The sequence below is a fragment of the Ornithodoros turicata genome, unplaced genomic scaffold (genome assembly GCF_037126465.1).
Source record: "Ornithodoros turicata isolate Travis unplaced genomic scaffold, ASM3712646v1 ctg00000843.1, whole genome shotgun sequence".
NCBI classification, from domain to species: Eukaryota; Metazoa; Arthropoda; class Arachnida; order Ixodida; family Argasidae; genus Ornithodoros; species Ornithodoros turicata.
Window position 1 is genome coordinate 482,060 of NW_026999404.1, and position 15,514 is coordinate 497,573.

Consider the following 15,514-nt stretch of genomic DNA (forward strand, 5'->3'; position numbering starts at 1 on the left):
ACGATGATCATTGTTGACTCTTAGCGCGAGAGAGAGATGTCTTTGATTTGCACTCCCTCAAGAATCCCCTTCCCCTCCTTCAGTGAACCCGTAAGAGAACGAGTGAGATTGACGGCCGTGCCGTGTAGCAGACGAATTATTTCGGCATGAATTGAGGCCTAGCAGCTGCTTGCCACAACGATGCTAAGTCACACGGACGTGATTATGTCACGCCAAGAGATCAAGCCATGCCTCCAAGGTCGCGACGAACCGCTCATGGCTTCCTCTTCAGGGTTTTTTTGTAAATTTGGCTGCGCAGTGATGAGATATCGTACGGCGAGAATGTTGTGCATGGTGGCTCTTGATAGAATGCTGGATGAACGAAGCACGGTATCGAGCAAACTCTAAGGACTGTATTCTTAAACGGTCCTCGACTCAACCCTCCACTCGTAGCTGCTCCTCAAGACCAGTTTTGTGCTTCAAAAATTGACTCCCCGACACAAAACACCTCCGATTCCTTGAAGCCTAATGGCTCCCCAAGTGGAGGGGCACTTCTTTCCTCTACTCACTGGAGCCGAGGCGGAGTGTCGAGCCAAGGATCGTATAAGAATGCGACCATAAATCTCACTTCCTTGCTCCTTTAACACTAAATCACAGCAATGCCAGTTAAGAGGTTAGCAGAACAAATAGCAAATGAGAAACAGCATGGTTTGCAACCCGCAGCTGTACTTTACCTCTAATAGTTAAATAATCCAGGGATCTGCTCTTCGTGATCGGGCACGACGGGCGGACGTCGTGCTGACCGTTTGTGTCGGACGACACTGCGGGGAACGGAAGCGAAAAATCAAAAAGAAGGTGAACTCAACATCGACAAGACATGCGAACGAACACAGCTCCTGACAGGCAAGGCACTTGCACGCAACATTACAGGTCACTTCCATAACAAACCACCCACCCACCTGAAAGATACGAAACATTCGGAAGAAAACTAACAAAGTAGCCAAAATGTCGTTGGCAGAAACAATTACGGTATTCGTGCACCAAGAAAAACAAAACAAAAAAACAATAAGAGAAACAGGACATGCAGCATGTTTCAGACTTTGACGACGACGTTCGAGGTAAACGTTCTGCACCTTCCTCGACAGTATCAACATCATTATCAACATCGCTATCAGTATCATCATCAATGCATAATGAGAGCACACTAACCAGATGCAATATCAAACCGGTCCTGAGTGCACACGGGAGTTCCTGCACGTCGCATTCGGCGCAGCCTCTCCACTGCAAGAAAGAAGAGAGTCTCCAAGAAAAAGCTCCAGACATGTGGCAGCTTAGGCAAATCAATGTCCGCCTACCCTTGTGCAGAAGAAGATGACCGTCCGAATAGCAACGTGTAACGGGCGGATGCTTCTCCGAGAACATTTCAGCATGGTGGGGAGGCAGGGAACCATCTCCGCTGCTGCATCTTGCCTGCTCGGAACTACGGTCATCGTCTAGAGGTGCAAAGTAGAACCCAGTATGTAGAACCTAGTAGAACCTGGCACACGCGGTTAAGTCTTCTACTTCTTTTCTATTATGCAAACCCCTGCTTGACTCACGAGTTCCTGCACAACTGTGGACGTTAGATGTTGGAAACAATGTTTGTCAAAAGGATTCACTTGTTAAGGGGATGTTGTTCCTCTACAAGCTGATGCTGCGTGTGCACGACATAATATTTGCCAACAATATCTCTGCGTGCAGAACTACCTCGATCATCATCTTTTCAGCACGCTAGTTTATGTGTTTCGGCTCTGCAGGGCATATATTTCCCATGTTTCATCTTAACGTTCGCTGTTGTGCATCACTGTGTGACAAAACTCATCTCGAATCTTCTAACTTTAAGACAGATTGATAAGCCAAAGCTAAAACGACAGAGGTTCCCGACATTGAAAATGGTTACAGCTCCTACAGGCAGTTTGGGAGATGGGCCCATGTGTTTGAAATACACATTTAAAAATCGACGTTGTGCAAAATTGAAACATGCTATTAAAATTTCTATTTTGAATCTAACTGTCATAATATTAATTAAAATTAATTTTAGCAAACCACAAATTAGAATCAGCATTTCTGCAGTATTCTGGGAGCACCAGCACATCAAACTCTCGATGTCATCATCTGCACATACTAATTTAGCGACATTCCAACAAACATAACATGTTAAAACATGACATATACGATTCACTTGGAGAGGCCACATCACCACCATCATCATCACAGCCCATCGAGCACTTTTGCTCCGTCCCCCGTTTAGTGCAGGCAGTAAGGCGCTGTTCTAACCTTCAGTCCTGTTGCTTCTCTGCCCGAGACTTCCACTCCTCAACCGCGGAGACGGTGGAACATTTCCGCCTTCCTGACTTCCGCCTCTTTCCTCTTCCCTGGAGCCAGCCAGGGAAGAAGTGTGGGAAGACGTCGTCCTCGACGCAGCATTTCGATTCGTTGAAGACGAGCTGGTTCCAGCCACGTTGCCACGCGACGCGTCTGCCGCTCGAGGATGCTGCTTTAATCCTCGTCTCCGCCTGTGCTGTTGCTCACGCTGCAGCGGCAGGTCTCCCAAGTTGAGGCGGTACACGTGTTGCGCTAGAATGCGAGTGAGAGTTTCCATAGTTTTCTAAAAACAGAGAGAAAGGACATTTTAGATGGTTTTTGAGCAGAAATTAGTACAGCATAAGAATATAGAAATGCATACAGCCCACTCGCGAATAAGCTCCTCCCACTGCGTGAGGGACGAGAGAACGTTGAGGAATCCATCCCATAACTCCAGGGAAATGGTTGCGTGCAAATTGGCTTTTATCCAAGTCACGATGAGTGTCTGCAACAATAGGTGCGTGGATTAACTTGGCTTCTTTAGGACATGTTTGAGTAAATGTCCGTTGACCTACCAATGGAGCCTGAAGTTTTCGGGAAATATTTTTTTTCTAAATTCTGGGGGAGAAGGGGGGTACAAATTGGCTAAATAAACATGTTCTCCAAATTCGTGCAAAATTCGGGTGGAAAAACTTTCAGTATGTTATATTCGGAAAAAAATCGGGCTCAGTTACTCAAACTAACAGTACTGGTACTAATGGTTTGGTACAAACGGTGATGTAACTGCGTTTTCTGCTGAACAAGTTAGTGTGCATCCCTACAGACGTCTCAGTGAGGGCAATTTGTCGGGTAAAAATCGGGTTTTACCCTAAAGAGGCAACCTTCAATTCAGGGTGCAAATTCGGTAAACCCTAAAGCTTCAGGCTCTACCACTCAATAATATCCCAATGAACTGGAGCGGCATACATCAAGCTGCAAGTCTTGCATACCTGGAAGAGTGCAGGAGCCAGCCTGCCTCCCAGCACTTCATCTTTCCGTGTTGGAGGGCTTGTCTTCAATACCAGCGATGTCACACGCAAGAGCACCAACAGCAACTGCTCCCTGCACATGACACAAAAATCAGCTTGCGATAATAAATATGCAGGATTTACACGGGGGTTGCCCGAAGGCTGCACCCACCAGGTATTTTTTTCCATATGCTGTTTCATCACCATGTACCGGTAGATGTTCATGACACGTTTGCACAACTCAACCTAGAAGAGCATGAACAAAGATGAATACCTCGCAAGGTCACTCTTCTACAATGGCACTGCAGCAAGTAGGTCCTGCATGTAATCAATATTTATGACCATGTCACTCAGTAGAGTGACAGATTTTTGCCTTTTGTGTCAGTGTCCTTATTTCTATCTAGGTCAAAAGGTGTAGTGACAGCTGTCAACAATATGGTCTGGGGAACAACTTTGCTCCAGTTGAATAACTGGGAAAGCAGTCCGAAGACATCCCCATCGTCCTGTGTCCAGATACAGATTACCAGACCTTGCCTTTAATGAGCACTTAGAATAATGCTAAGGAGAACCACAACACCGTACCTGTTCATCTAAAAGATTTCTGTTTTCTGGAGCAATTTCCAAAAGAAAGACGTTAGCTGCATTGGTGATGAAAATTTGGAAAACGTTCTGCGAACCAGCGTAGACATTTTCGCGCTTCTGCAACAATGCACCGGGATGTGAGGCATTCTGAAACGACAAGACAGGCCTGCAATGTAGTGAGCTTGCAAACACGCTGAGGAAAAATGTAAAATTGCACATTTATATGCTGGCTAACTAGAAACAGGCACCCATAATTAAGGCCCTCTGTTTTTTTTTAATTTCACGGAATTCGGAATTAGTCGCGGGATCCTTCGTTGGGCACAGAATATCACGGAATCCCTTATTTTCAGGGGTGTACGGATATTCGATTATATTCGCTGAATATGAACGACACCTCCCGAAAGTGGGCTTCACCTGACGCTTCTCTGCATGAGGTGAAGCCTACTTTACAAAATTGAAGCCTGCTTTACGAAATTGTCTATGCTGCAGGACAAACACAGACAGATTGTAGTTTAGCTTAAGATAACATTAGCCCAAATTTATTGTGCGTACTTCACCTGAGGAAAGGGTGGCGTCCCCCCATGTGCAGTTTAGCGGTGGCAGTGGGGGATTTTGATCTGATATCTGGGAGGTCGCCTTCAAAAAGTAAGACCCTTAAATAATGCCAACAGCGCAGGAACAAGAAAGGGCGTACTAAGGATGTAATTTCCCCATGGCATGTATTGTAAACTCCTTCCTATAATATTCCTATAAACTCTGCAGTTGCTGAAAGATCTTTCAGCAGGTATAAAATGATTGCAGGCGACAGACTGCATGAGAGGAGAACACAAGATATCATGTATGTAATGCTGAGCCACAACAATGCTATGAATCTGTAATTTTATAAAATATTTTTTGTTTCCACATTATCCAAGAAAATAAAGTGTTTCCCATTTCAAGTAGCCGTCGACTGCTCACCGCGGAAAATCGCGGAATTTTGAATTTGCCGCAGCAGAAAATTGAGGGCCTTACCCATAGAAGAATCTCTGCAGGAATATAACAGTCAACCAAGCCTGCTACATTAGCCTAAGTCATTTAAGTCATTGAAATTATTGATTACCAGTCAGTAGTCGCAAATACTTCGTATGCTTGGTAGTATTTTCTTTTTCGTTCTGGCCAGCACGAGGGTGGCTAGCCCTTTACTTTGTAAGGGCCTGATGTAAGCTCACCCGCGCTATGTGACAGCGATCCTTTCTGCAGTTGGGGTGGACACCCTGTATAGCTGAGGCTATGTCACTTCATGAACGATATCCATTGATCCCTAATCCTTGTATACTCACGTGTACGTCTTAGACATTAGTAGCCATAACAGTTTTAAGTTACTATCTCTGTGATCTTATCTTTGTTGTTTTGACTCCAGAAAATCCAGAACATTCCTGCAGGGCACGACTTTTTCGAACAGGAAGACTAAGAAGCTAATAAAAGAAGAAAGAAGGATGAAAAAAGTTGTTTTTATGTTCAGGAACAACACGCAAACGTTCGCCCTTAGTTCCGCACGAACCATTATTCGAACCGGTTACCGGTATTTTTTTCACGGTTCAGTTCCGGTTCAGCTCCAAGATGGCTTCGACTGTTTCGGTTCGGCTTCAGGTTTGGTTCGAATCTGTGGCACGTAACCACAAAGCCAAAGAAAGACAATGTCTTCCCTCCCCCCCCAACTAAGATGGCAGCTGCTGGCATACAGTATTTTAGGGGTTTTTTTCTTACATCAACCACAGAACATACAGAATACATATCACGAGGAACACAGTTAACACTTCTGTTGTTCTGCCTTCACACTTGGGATGTTCAAGTGTCATCCCAAATAAATTTTTTTGAGCTGCAAGCCAACAAATGCCTTCGTATCAACTGTTGTACAGTCAAACTCCTTTACAACGAAACTCAGGGGACAGCAAAAAAAATTCGCAGTAAAGGTATTTTCTTTAAAAAGGATGTCTATTATTGGACCTATAGGCTCCAGCGGGACCGCAAAAAACATTTGCTGTAGTGGTATTTTCGTTAAAAAGGTGTTCGCTATAAAGGAGTTTGACTGTATCAAAGCCTCATTTTCGTGTGCTTCAGTACATCGGATGACAGCAAACATGATGGGCATGGTCATCATAGTATAAGGAATCATTAGAAACCAGTTAAATCGTGTCACATTGTGATGCCTACGTGTGTGATATCTAGCAGACATAGTTCTCACCTCAAAATGGGAGTTTTTGGCACCTTTGGTATCGTCTTCTTTCTGTTCTTTACTCTCAACGTCCACGAGGAAGGGCGGCACGTCCGGCGACTGCATGACAGATCAGTTCAAGATTACATGCACTGTAACTGTTTCCATGCCACATGACACTTTACCGACACAATACGTAATAGGTGGCAGCACACAAAGACACGTTTAATGCAGGCTTATTGTTTAAAAATACATATCGTGAACACATGCAAGAAAACAAATTGCTAGTTCCCGTACTTTTCCGATTTCCTGTATCAGATACTTATCGAGTCTATAAGACGAGCTAAATCGAGCTAAAAGACTTTGCAAAGGAATACATTTGCCTAAAATGCCACTCACCGACTTTTGAATCCAGTCTCTGTAAGTATTAATCACATTTTTCGTCGTGCTCGACTGCGTAAAGGGTAGTAGGAATGCCTGCGCACACATACAAGAAATATAACAGCTCCCAATATTGTGTCCTTATAGGAGCAAAAGTGCAAAAATGTCTTGTTGTGGAATGAAAAATGCTGTTACCTTGACATCAACATAAAAGGAACGGGATACACCCATTGCGTCGTTAGTGATTTATGAGCGAAAGAAATTGCAATCCATGCTTTCTATCTCCCTCTCCTTCTGAGAAAGTGTGACAACGTGGAGAAGCCCAGGATTGGCCTCCTCAAACGATCTCCCGTGATGACTGGACCAATCGCTTGAGGAGACCAATAAGAGCGTGCTCTGTATTGCCAACCTTCTTGAGAAGGAGAGGAAAATTTCCTTCATAAATTACGAATGACACAACGGATGACTCCCGTTCCCTTTCTGTGTTGGTGTCAAGGTGACGGCGTCATTTGTTCCACCAGCATAAATTTTTTACTTCAGTGGCCCTTTAATTTCAGAGCACAGAGAGAAGAGAAAGCTTCGCACTTGTCTGAAGATCTCGTGGATCAGGTCCACGTTGTCCTTCCTGGAATACAGCACATCACGCACAACTTGCAACTGCTGCTTGGTGCATGCCTCCGCGGACAGGAGCTGCGTGTCGGATTCCCGCTCCGACAGGGTGCCTATGGACAGGGCGGCGCTGCTGGCAGTGACTGATGAAAGCGACGGACCTGAGGAGTGGAGTTCGTGCGCGCTGCTCTGCTGTCGGTCACCCGCTTCTGCCACTTCCTGCTTCCTGCATGGTCGCAGTTGCAAACCCAGAAAAGGTCACACTCTAAGGAGAGTGAAGACTTTTTGCTATTCGATCGTGGGTCACTCAGCTCATTGCGCTCATGAGTTGTGTGATGAACCCAAATTGATGTCTCAGGAGAATAGAACAGCTTAAAAACACATGCCGTACTTGGCCTCGATCATTAACAAAAACGCCTGTCCGTGCTAGCATGGATAGAACGTTCTGTTAAGACAACTTCTAAACCACAAATATGGTGTAGACCATGCACAGTAAACTTTTCACAAAAGCAGTTCACTGTTTACACAACAACTCTGCGTACAGATACTATATGCCACATTTGAAAAACCCAAATACACATAGGGTTGACAAATGTCGTCATACAAAGAGAGTATCGTATCACTAATATTTTACTACCACCATTATTTTGTAAAACCAGTTTCATCCAAGCACACATGAACTATGTGACAGACACCTTGCAGTTCGCAGAAGTGTATCGTAATTAGGCATGACAAGAATCAAACTTGCCTGCTTGCACTGTTGATGTCTTCCTTCTTCACACGAATAGACTGTGTATAACTGACTACCCACTGCACAGTGACGCTGCGGCATTGCGCTGCAACCGTCGATGCTATTGTTGTGGAGTCATTGCTCTGCGTCTTTCTGTCCTTTCGCAGAGAGGGCAACTCTAAGGAGGTCAATACCCATTCGTAACCCTCACGTCCTGATGGGTTCAATCGACACGACAAATAATGGAGAACGGCACATCACGGCACATCAGATCACGGTGCGACAGGAAGCATTCCGGTGGGGTGCAAACGAAGGTGCGTCGTATGGCGTTGGAAGGACGTGCGTTAGAAATATTGGGAGGGGAATAGGAAGGCAAGTGCAAAAGGGAGTGGGGTGAGGGAGAGGAGAATAACGAAAAACGATTAATTCAGCACAAACGAGCAAAACACGAAAGAAGAGCCAAACTCAGAACATTAAGGTTTCAATGCAGCTTTGTGCGCCCCAATTCTGCCCCAAGCTGCGCCCCAATTCTGAGTTCAAGGTGTCGCTTGACATCTCTGCAGCGATGGGATCTCAGTGTAGTCAGTCACTTTGAGACCGGAAGTATGCTTTAGTTAAAAAAAAAAAAAAAAAGAAGAAAAAGAAGAGATTAGTGGATTGGTTGTCTTAGTATAAGGTTCTCTTTATATACGGGACACTGTGCTCTTTCACTCTCTCACACTGGGGGTGAAGGAAAGACGTGTCTTAGATGCGCAATGAACAAAATAAAGAAAAAATGGTGTTCCTTCACGATATTTTTGCGGACGATCTATCGAACGGATTTTTCTTCTGAAAAAGGCTTTGGTATCAGGCGACCGAAGAGATCAGACGTTCTCATTGGAACAACTTCATAGCTTTTATAATTAAAAAGTTAGAAAATTAATTACCACTAATTAATTAACGAGGGGCGATGAAAAAAATATTTTTGGATAGACACCACAACTGCCAAACACGTACAGTTGGTTCAATTTCTGTCCAGCACTCCGGTTTTTCTTTAGCCCCTGATCCTTTTTCGGTGGGACACCCTGTGTGCTTGCACTACAGTACAAAAGTAGGTTTAAAACTGCTTTGAAGCCTCGAAAATGTGAGTATTGTGTTCTCTTCTGAAAAGCACATCAGGCACTGGCAGGCACAAACACAAAATGCAAAGACAGTATGACTGCAAAGGTAAAAGCACGATGGAAATTTCTAAGAGCATGCAGCAGAAATTCAAAGTACTTGAGAGAAGCAAACCTAAATTAGGCTTGTAAATGCTGTTGGTGTAGCAGAAGTCTGGGAAAATGTGCGGCAGGTAGTGTCGTTTGAACTTCTCAAAGAGAAATTCGAAGCAGCGCCGGTGGTTTGCCTCCTGTTTTTCCCTCCACTGCACTTTTATCACCTGGAAATATATTCGATGAAAATAATGAGTTTCTGATTTGCGGCACATTCAATGACGACGACACAAACCTGCGTCACCATGAACTCCATGAGGTACCCTAGATATGTCACGGTGATGTTTTCTGTTTGAACCTCGCTGCCTTGAGGGGGTAGCAGCGGCCCAATTTCAACTGCTACTACGGGCCCTACAAAAAAATTTTGCATAAATTTCTGCAGTAATCACTCTGCCATAAAAATACAACCTCGTCACGGTCAATCTACACCACATCTACTGTCGTTCTATACCATAATGACGCTCGTTAAATCCTAAAAATACTTAGGGGTGAATGTGCACTCAAACCTGTTCAGGAATATGCATGTCAACTTTGTTGTTAACAAGGCACTGTAAAGACTGTTCCAGCTACAAAGGAACCTCTGGCACACAACAACCCACGTCCACCTGAACACGTATAAAATGCTACTCCCTATTTTACGATATGGTTCTGCTGTTTGGGAGTCACATACGTTAACTTACATAAAGAAACTTGAAAGTGTTCAAATGCGTGCTGCCAGATTTATCTTTAGAGATTTCCGATCTACTAGACTGGCTTCACTTTTATGTCAAAAGGCTAAACTTCTTACCTTCGCCCCACTTTTCAAGCTTGTGAGACTCAAACTCCGGTACCAATCTTTAAACAACTCAGTGTGCTTATCTACCAATGTACCTATCGGTATCCGACCTTCCAGACATAAGCAGAAATTTTCTTTAATGGAATTCCAATCTCGAACAGACATGTTCAAATTTTCCTTCTTCCCCAAAACAGCGCACGACTGGAACAGTCAGCAGCCTGCAGTGTTTTCAGCCGAAGATGTTGTTCAATTCTGTAAAATTCTGTATGACCTGTAAAGGTCCACATGTGTTGTACCGACAGTATCGTAAATAAATAAATACTGTAGATACAATTTCTTGGCACACCGGCTCTTGTGAGATCAACCAACTTTTAGTCTGTGCCAGCATGCCGGCTTATCCGAGGTTGCTGATTCTCTGAGCAACAAACACCTATTACGAGTCCCGCAGTATAAACAGATATCTAAAAGTTTTACTTTTTCTATATCTGTTTATTGGGACAGTCACAACTTTTGTCGCCCGACGCATGAAAGACGGCCATGCAAGATGCCGGTACCTGCATGACCAGCAAGTTCACACCTAGTGAGCGACACCATGATCAAGCCTTCTCCAAGTTGGCTGTATGCATCTCCGACCCCAAAACGTGGAACATCCGTAGGCTAGAGAAGACAGTGAATTCACCAGGAACAGTGGACACGCATGTGCTGCAATGCTGCTGAAAGCTCGATTCAGCTGTGCTTTTGAGACTTCCAGCTTGCTTTACAAGCACTGAACTGGTAAGCTGGTTGTATACCCCAGACCCCAGTTATTGCTTGCAGCAGTTCATAACATCTCACATTCCTTGGCATGCCAAAAAATATGGGCGTCTCCGCCCTGATTTCTACTGGCATCACCCTATTCTACTACAATCACCCTGATTTTCTACTGGCCTGCTGATAACTGCACGGTAATACGGTAAAAATTATCTAACGCATCCCCTTGTGGTTCGATTCAGGCACTAGAAACTTATCCCAAGCTTGTACACACCCATGCAACATGATATTGAGGACATACTGTACAAATACAAAATTTGACAAACAATTTTATGTTTGGCACGGCGACAGAACAAAAAAATGTGAATGTGAAGTTTATGAAAGGATGTGCAGCGTTAACTTGCCTGAATCAGCCTCTACAGACGTATAGAAGGTAGAGTCCTGCGTAGGGTCTGACGTTCCCCGTCCCACATGCTGAGGACCTATGGCAGGGGGGGATCCTGGTAGGAGTCCTGGCACAAGTTGCAGGAACATGTTGTGTACCTCAGACGGTGCACTTTCCCCCAGGATTTGGTACCACAGGATGAACAGGCGTACACCTTCTAGGCGCAGCTGGTCAATGGCAAGGAAATTCAGTTTCGCATACTATATCAACAAATTTCCACACAGAAAGAAGTGTTGCCTACAGGCAGCAGCCATTTCTATTGCATTACATCAGACTGGATAAAAATAGGATGGCAATGGTGGTTAGCTACTCCAGTACACTTACAGCTAGGGTTGCCACGTGGCCGGTATTTCACTGGCCTAGCCTGTTATTTGTTTCTCTTGCCAGTTGGAAGGCAATACCGGCAGCGTTTTGCTGGTATTTTGCAGCAGAAGGAATTTCACAGGAAATTCCGTCAAAATTGCTGGGTTTCAGGACATGATTTTTTACGTTTTCTAACGCCTTTTCTGTGCACATTCAACCACGCAGAATCACAACGGGAGAGCGAACACTGTGTGCTTATGTGCACACTGCTAAATGTGCGGCGTCGCTCCTGAAGAGTTTACCCCACCCTCTCCCAACCTCTCTATTTCCCTTGCCCAATCTCCAATTTCCTCCTCTCCACTTCTACCCTCACTCACTCAGCCAGTAGACCTTTGACGGCCAAAAGTGGCAACCCTGCTTACAGCTGACTGCAGAGCGACCACTAGGGTTAGAAGGGGGGGTAATGATTAAATGGCGGGGAGGAAAATTAACACATGAAACAGATGATGATGATGATTCGGGTTTTCGTGGCGCATAAGCTACTAAAGCCATAACATGAAACAGATAAAACAGTGGGACATATCTCATGCAGGCGGGGATTCAGGCAGGCGGGGATTTAGGCAGGGTGGGGCATGCAGGTGCGGGATTACTATGCAAGACTGCCGAATTCACGTTTCTGTGCAATGCTACCAGGCGCCAGACCTTTCTACTGCGTTAAATGGCAGTGTGTACTTCCCCTCTTCTGGGGATGCTGCTGGGGGGACACTAACTGTAATGATATGAGGCAAACAAGGTTCTCCAAGAGCCAGTCCACGTCACAGGGCTTATTCTCATAGAGCCAATCGCAGGGGAGAGCCACAGTCTGATTTGTCGTCATGATAGGCGGCAGATTTCCCGCCATTAGGTCCCGAGGTCCTGATCGTCCAGACCTTCGCCTAGTCACATTTACTGTTCACTCTGTGTTTCCAAGTCATTGTACTCTACGAATATTATTTGGTACCATAAACGAAAAGGCCTCCATACTTTCGACGTTAATAGCCTTCTAAATGGGATATGGCTGCAAATGAAACGCGAAAGTAACCTTTTCGCATCTAGTACTCTCTATGATGCCAGTGAATAAATTCCAGAGGGTTTTACAGTAACATAAAAGTATCCGAGAAAACTGCCTTTACCCGAGTTGAATTCAGAGGGTGTAGCATCTTCTTAATAATGATTCGCACGCTGTGCCATTGCCATCGCTGAGCCAGCAGCTCCGGCAGCAACACCAATATTTTCTGGTGGGAAAAGTAAAAACAGATAAATCACTCACACCAGTCAGGATGTGCAAGAAACAAAGAAGGGTCACGTACCTCAAAAATATATTTCACATTATCGAGCTCTTCCTTCTGAGTTTTATGCACTATTAAAAAAAAACAAAAAAACAGAGTAACACCCACTCTCAAGCACCACTAAATATCGGATCCAGGTTAAAATGTCTCGCTGAGACACCTGTGTTCTTACCTCTCTGCTTCAGGGACGTCTCTAAGGTGGAAAACACATCGTGGAATATGCAGTAGATGTGGCTATAGTTTGATTCGAAGAACAGCTTTGCTTCGGGGTTATCGACATTATCTAGTGTTGGGAAGAGGATGAAAGAATGTAACAGTTAGTGACCTCCTTGATATTTCAATCGTGTGGTAACGATTTCCGAAACTCCGCATTTAAGCAGCAGTTTCGTTTTGCAGCCAAACATATTCAAGGATTTTTCATTATTGTAGTATAACCCGGAGACTTTCTATGCTAAAGGATGGTCTCAAATAGCGTTCTGTACCATCCAAGACAGGTAACATAGACTCACTTTGCACACCACACTTTAATTGCGTTTACTGTAACTGCTCTTTTTCCACAGCCTGCAATGGCATGTGAACTAGTGTGCATGCCAGCATTATTGGCGCATAACAATCTTACTTCAAGAGTGTGCACGATGTTTCTCAGGACACTGGTTGTGTGAAGTGTTCATCCCTCTTGAGCATTAATCATTATTACCCATTTGCATTAACGTCTCTTACATCTTAACATCTTAACATCCATCATATCACCATCATCCAACATCTTACATCTTAACATCTCTAACACAAAATCTCTTTCCAATACACGTGAACACTGTTTCGCGTTTGTTTTACAACATTTTATCACCTCATTTTAGCCAGTTTTTTTTTTCAAAAAAAGAAAGATAGAAGATTGGGGAATTATATCATTCTCATCCTACCTGCAGGTACCCCTTGAAAGTCAAACAAGTGTTACAGGTTTCACTTCCACTAGTGGTCACTAATGTGCTCGGCAAAATAAATGTCACTGCAAGGTACCACATGACATTGAAGCATGCTGGCCTGCTCTGTTTTAGTACAACGTTGAGTTTCATAGAAGGATACGTAGGTATGTGTCAGCATTACTTCGGACCGCATAAATTATGCCTTGCGAACCGTCTCTCAAAATGAAATTAATTGGAAACATCGTTTGTTTTCCACATCAAAAGAAAAATTTCAAGTGTGGTCAAGTCCATCTCATTCAGAATGAATCAACATCCCAGCACGTTAGTATTCTATTTTTTGACAATTTATATCATAAGGAAACATAGTAGCACTCGATGTCAATAATAAAGTGCAGAAGTCAAACACAACACTCAAAAGTGGTGCAAGGCGGGGTAGTTAGCTTTGGACCATAACATTGAGACGCAGCCATAGGACGCGGACAGGGATTAGACAAGTAAGTGCAGAAGTTCTAATTGCGGTTGCAGAAGTTCTGTCTTCTTCGTTACTTGTCTAACCTCTGTTCGTGTCTTTCGGCTGCATCTCAACGTTATGATACAACGCTCAAGCCTCATAACTACCAGTTGCATGTTTCGGTTAAACAATGGTACTTGATGAAAAGGCACTTGCAGTGAGATTCCAACCCAGGCCCTCCGATCTCCAGCAAGAGGCTCTACCATTAAATCATGCTAGCAACTTCCTTCTGCACTTGTAGATATTTAATAAATATATTATGAGGAAAGGAATGAAAGACAACAGCTTGCCTCGTTGTAATTCCAGCGAATGGACTAAAAAATTATAACTCAAACAAATTTCTGTTCTCATTCAGCACAAACACTTGGCTTGCGAAGGCTGGTGGATTTACACTCGGCAGTGACAGTCACGAAACGAGCGCGATCGCGCCGTACAGAATCCCCAAAGAATGGTCTAGGATTTTATGAACAAACACGTTAATTTATTCGCTTCCGAGCAGGCGACGCCGATGATAACCTCCGCGAGCTACAGCACTGAGCACGCCCACTGGCTTAAACAAGTAGAAAATGTAGAGGTACTTGTCACCCCAGACAGTCACCTCCAGTCGATTACCCGTACCATAGCCTGACCTCCGAAATACACCAAACGACTGTCTGCTACTACATTCACACAAGCATGCGCCCAGCAACCAAAACATCTGACAGCCGTAGGCCTAACGATCCCTGTACCGTAACATGTCATATAATCGTCAGGAAACCCATCCCATGTCCACTCCGCTCACGAAATGGGTAGGCGTACACTTCAACGATTTCTTTAGCGCCTTAAAAATTAAATGGTACGCTGGAGAGTGGGATAAGTCCCGCATTATACACACCTAGGAATACACGCAGATGTTTTAATCGACTGAGCGAGTCCCTTTTGGCTTCGAGCACTTTCTGGGCCGATTTCTTAACGTCGACGTGCTGTTTCTTTCCAAACATTGTTTTTCTTGCTTGCGGAATCCTTCTCCGATGCGAGGTTGTTGCATAGGCATCTGCACCTCCCCATTAAAGCATATAAATACACGCTAAGCGTAAGCGTCAAATTATCTTCTGCTTCTACAACCAAAATTCACGAAAAGTTTGCATAGCCTAGTTCTCAGGTATTTCGTACGATGTGTCAGGTCTTGCACATGAATAAGGTCATCGCCGCCGGTGGCAGCACTGGTACGATTATAATACGCCGTCACTAAAAGCTTAAAAACCAAAGCAATAAGTTAACGGCGTTAACCGTCACAAACTGCAAAACAAAAGTGAATGCGTTTGTCAAATTGCATGTCGACTGTGAGGCTGACACTAATAAGTTGTGCAGAACACACTACACTACTACACACTGATCTCTATGCTACTACATGAGAAGTGGGCG

General features: G+C 44.3%; 1 protein-coding gene across 5 annotated transcripts in view; it reads right to left on the reverse strand.

The window, feature by feature from the left end:
- LOC135375259 (ral GTPase-activating protein subunit alpha-1-like) overlaps positions 1 to 15,267 on the reverse strand; it is a 37,375-nt gene extending 22,108 nt beyond the window's left edge. For 4 of the 5 annotated variants that reach the window (XM_064608000.1, XM_064607999.1, XM_064607998.1 and 1 more), the window contains exons 1-19: positions 14,985 to 15,267; positions 12,849 to 12,959; positions 12,698 to 12,747; positions 12,521 to 12,622; positions 11,005 to 11,212; positions 9,311 to 9,426; positions 9,098 to 9,242; positions 7,844 to 8,039; positions 7,072 to 7,321; positions 6,505 to 6,582; positions 6,136 to 6,225; positions 3,912 to 4,058; positions 3,502 to 3,575; positions 3,312 to 3,423; positions 2,705 to 2,827; positions 2,296 to 2,626; positions 1,335 to 1,472; positions 1,189 to 1,260; positions 714 to 800 (exon numbers count right to left, since the gene is read on the reverse strand). In XM_064608000.1, coding sequence (XP_064464070.1) covers positions 714 to 800; positions 1,189 to 1,260; positions 1,335 to 1,472; positions 2,296 to 2,626; positions 2,705 to 2,827; positions 3,312 to 3,423; positions 3,502 to 3,575; positions 3,912 to 4,058; positions 6,136 to 6,225; positions 6,505 to 6,582; positions 7,072 to 7,321; positions 7,844 to 8,039; positions 9,098 to 9,242; positions 9,311 to 9,426; positions 11,005 to 11,212; positions 12,521 to 12,622; positions 12,698 to 12,747; positions 12,849 to 12,959; positions 14,985 to 15,090 — 2,536 coding nt within the window. In that variant the 5' untranslated portion in view covers positions 15,091 to 15,267. The remainder of the gene's footprint in view (positions 1 to 713; positions 801 to 1,188; positions 1,261 to 1,334; positions 1,473 to 2,295; positions 2,627 to 2,704; positions 2,828 to 3,311; positions 3,424 to 3,501; positions 3,576 to 3,911; positions 4,059 to 6,135; positions 6,226 to 6,504; positions 6,583 to 7,071; positions 7,322 to 7,843; positions 8,040 to 9,097; positions 9,243 to 9,310; positions 9,427 to 11,004; positions 11,213 to 12,520; positions 12,623 to 12,697; positions 12,748 to 12,848; positions 12,960 to 14,984) is intronic. The other variant, XM_064608001.1, reaches the window with a different exon arrangement.
- Positions 15,268 to 15,514: the final 247 nt, after the last annotated feature.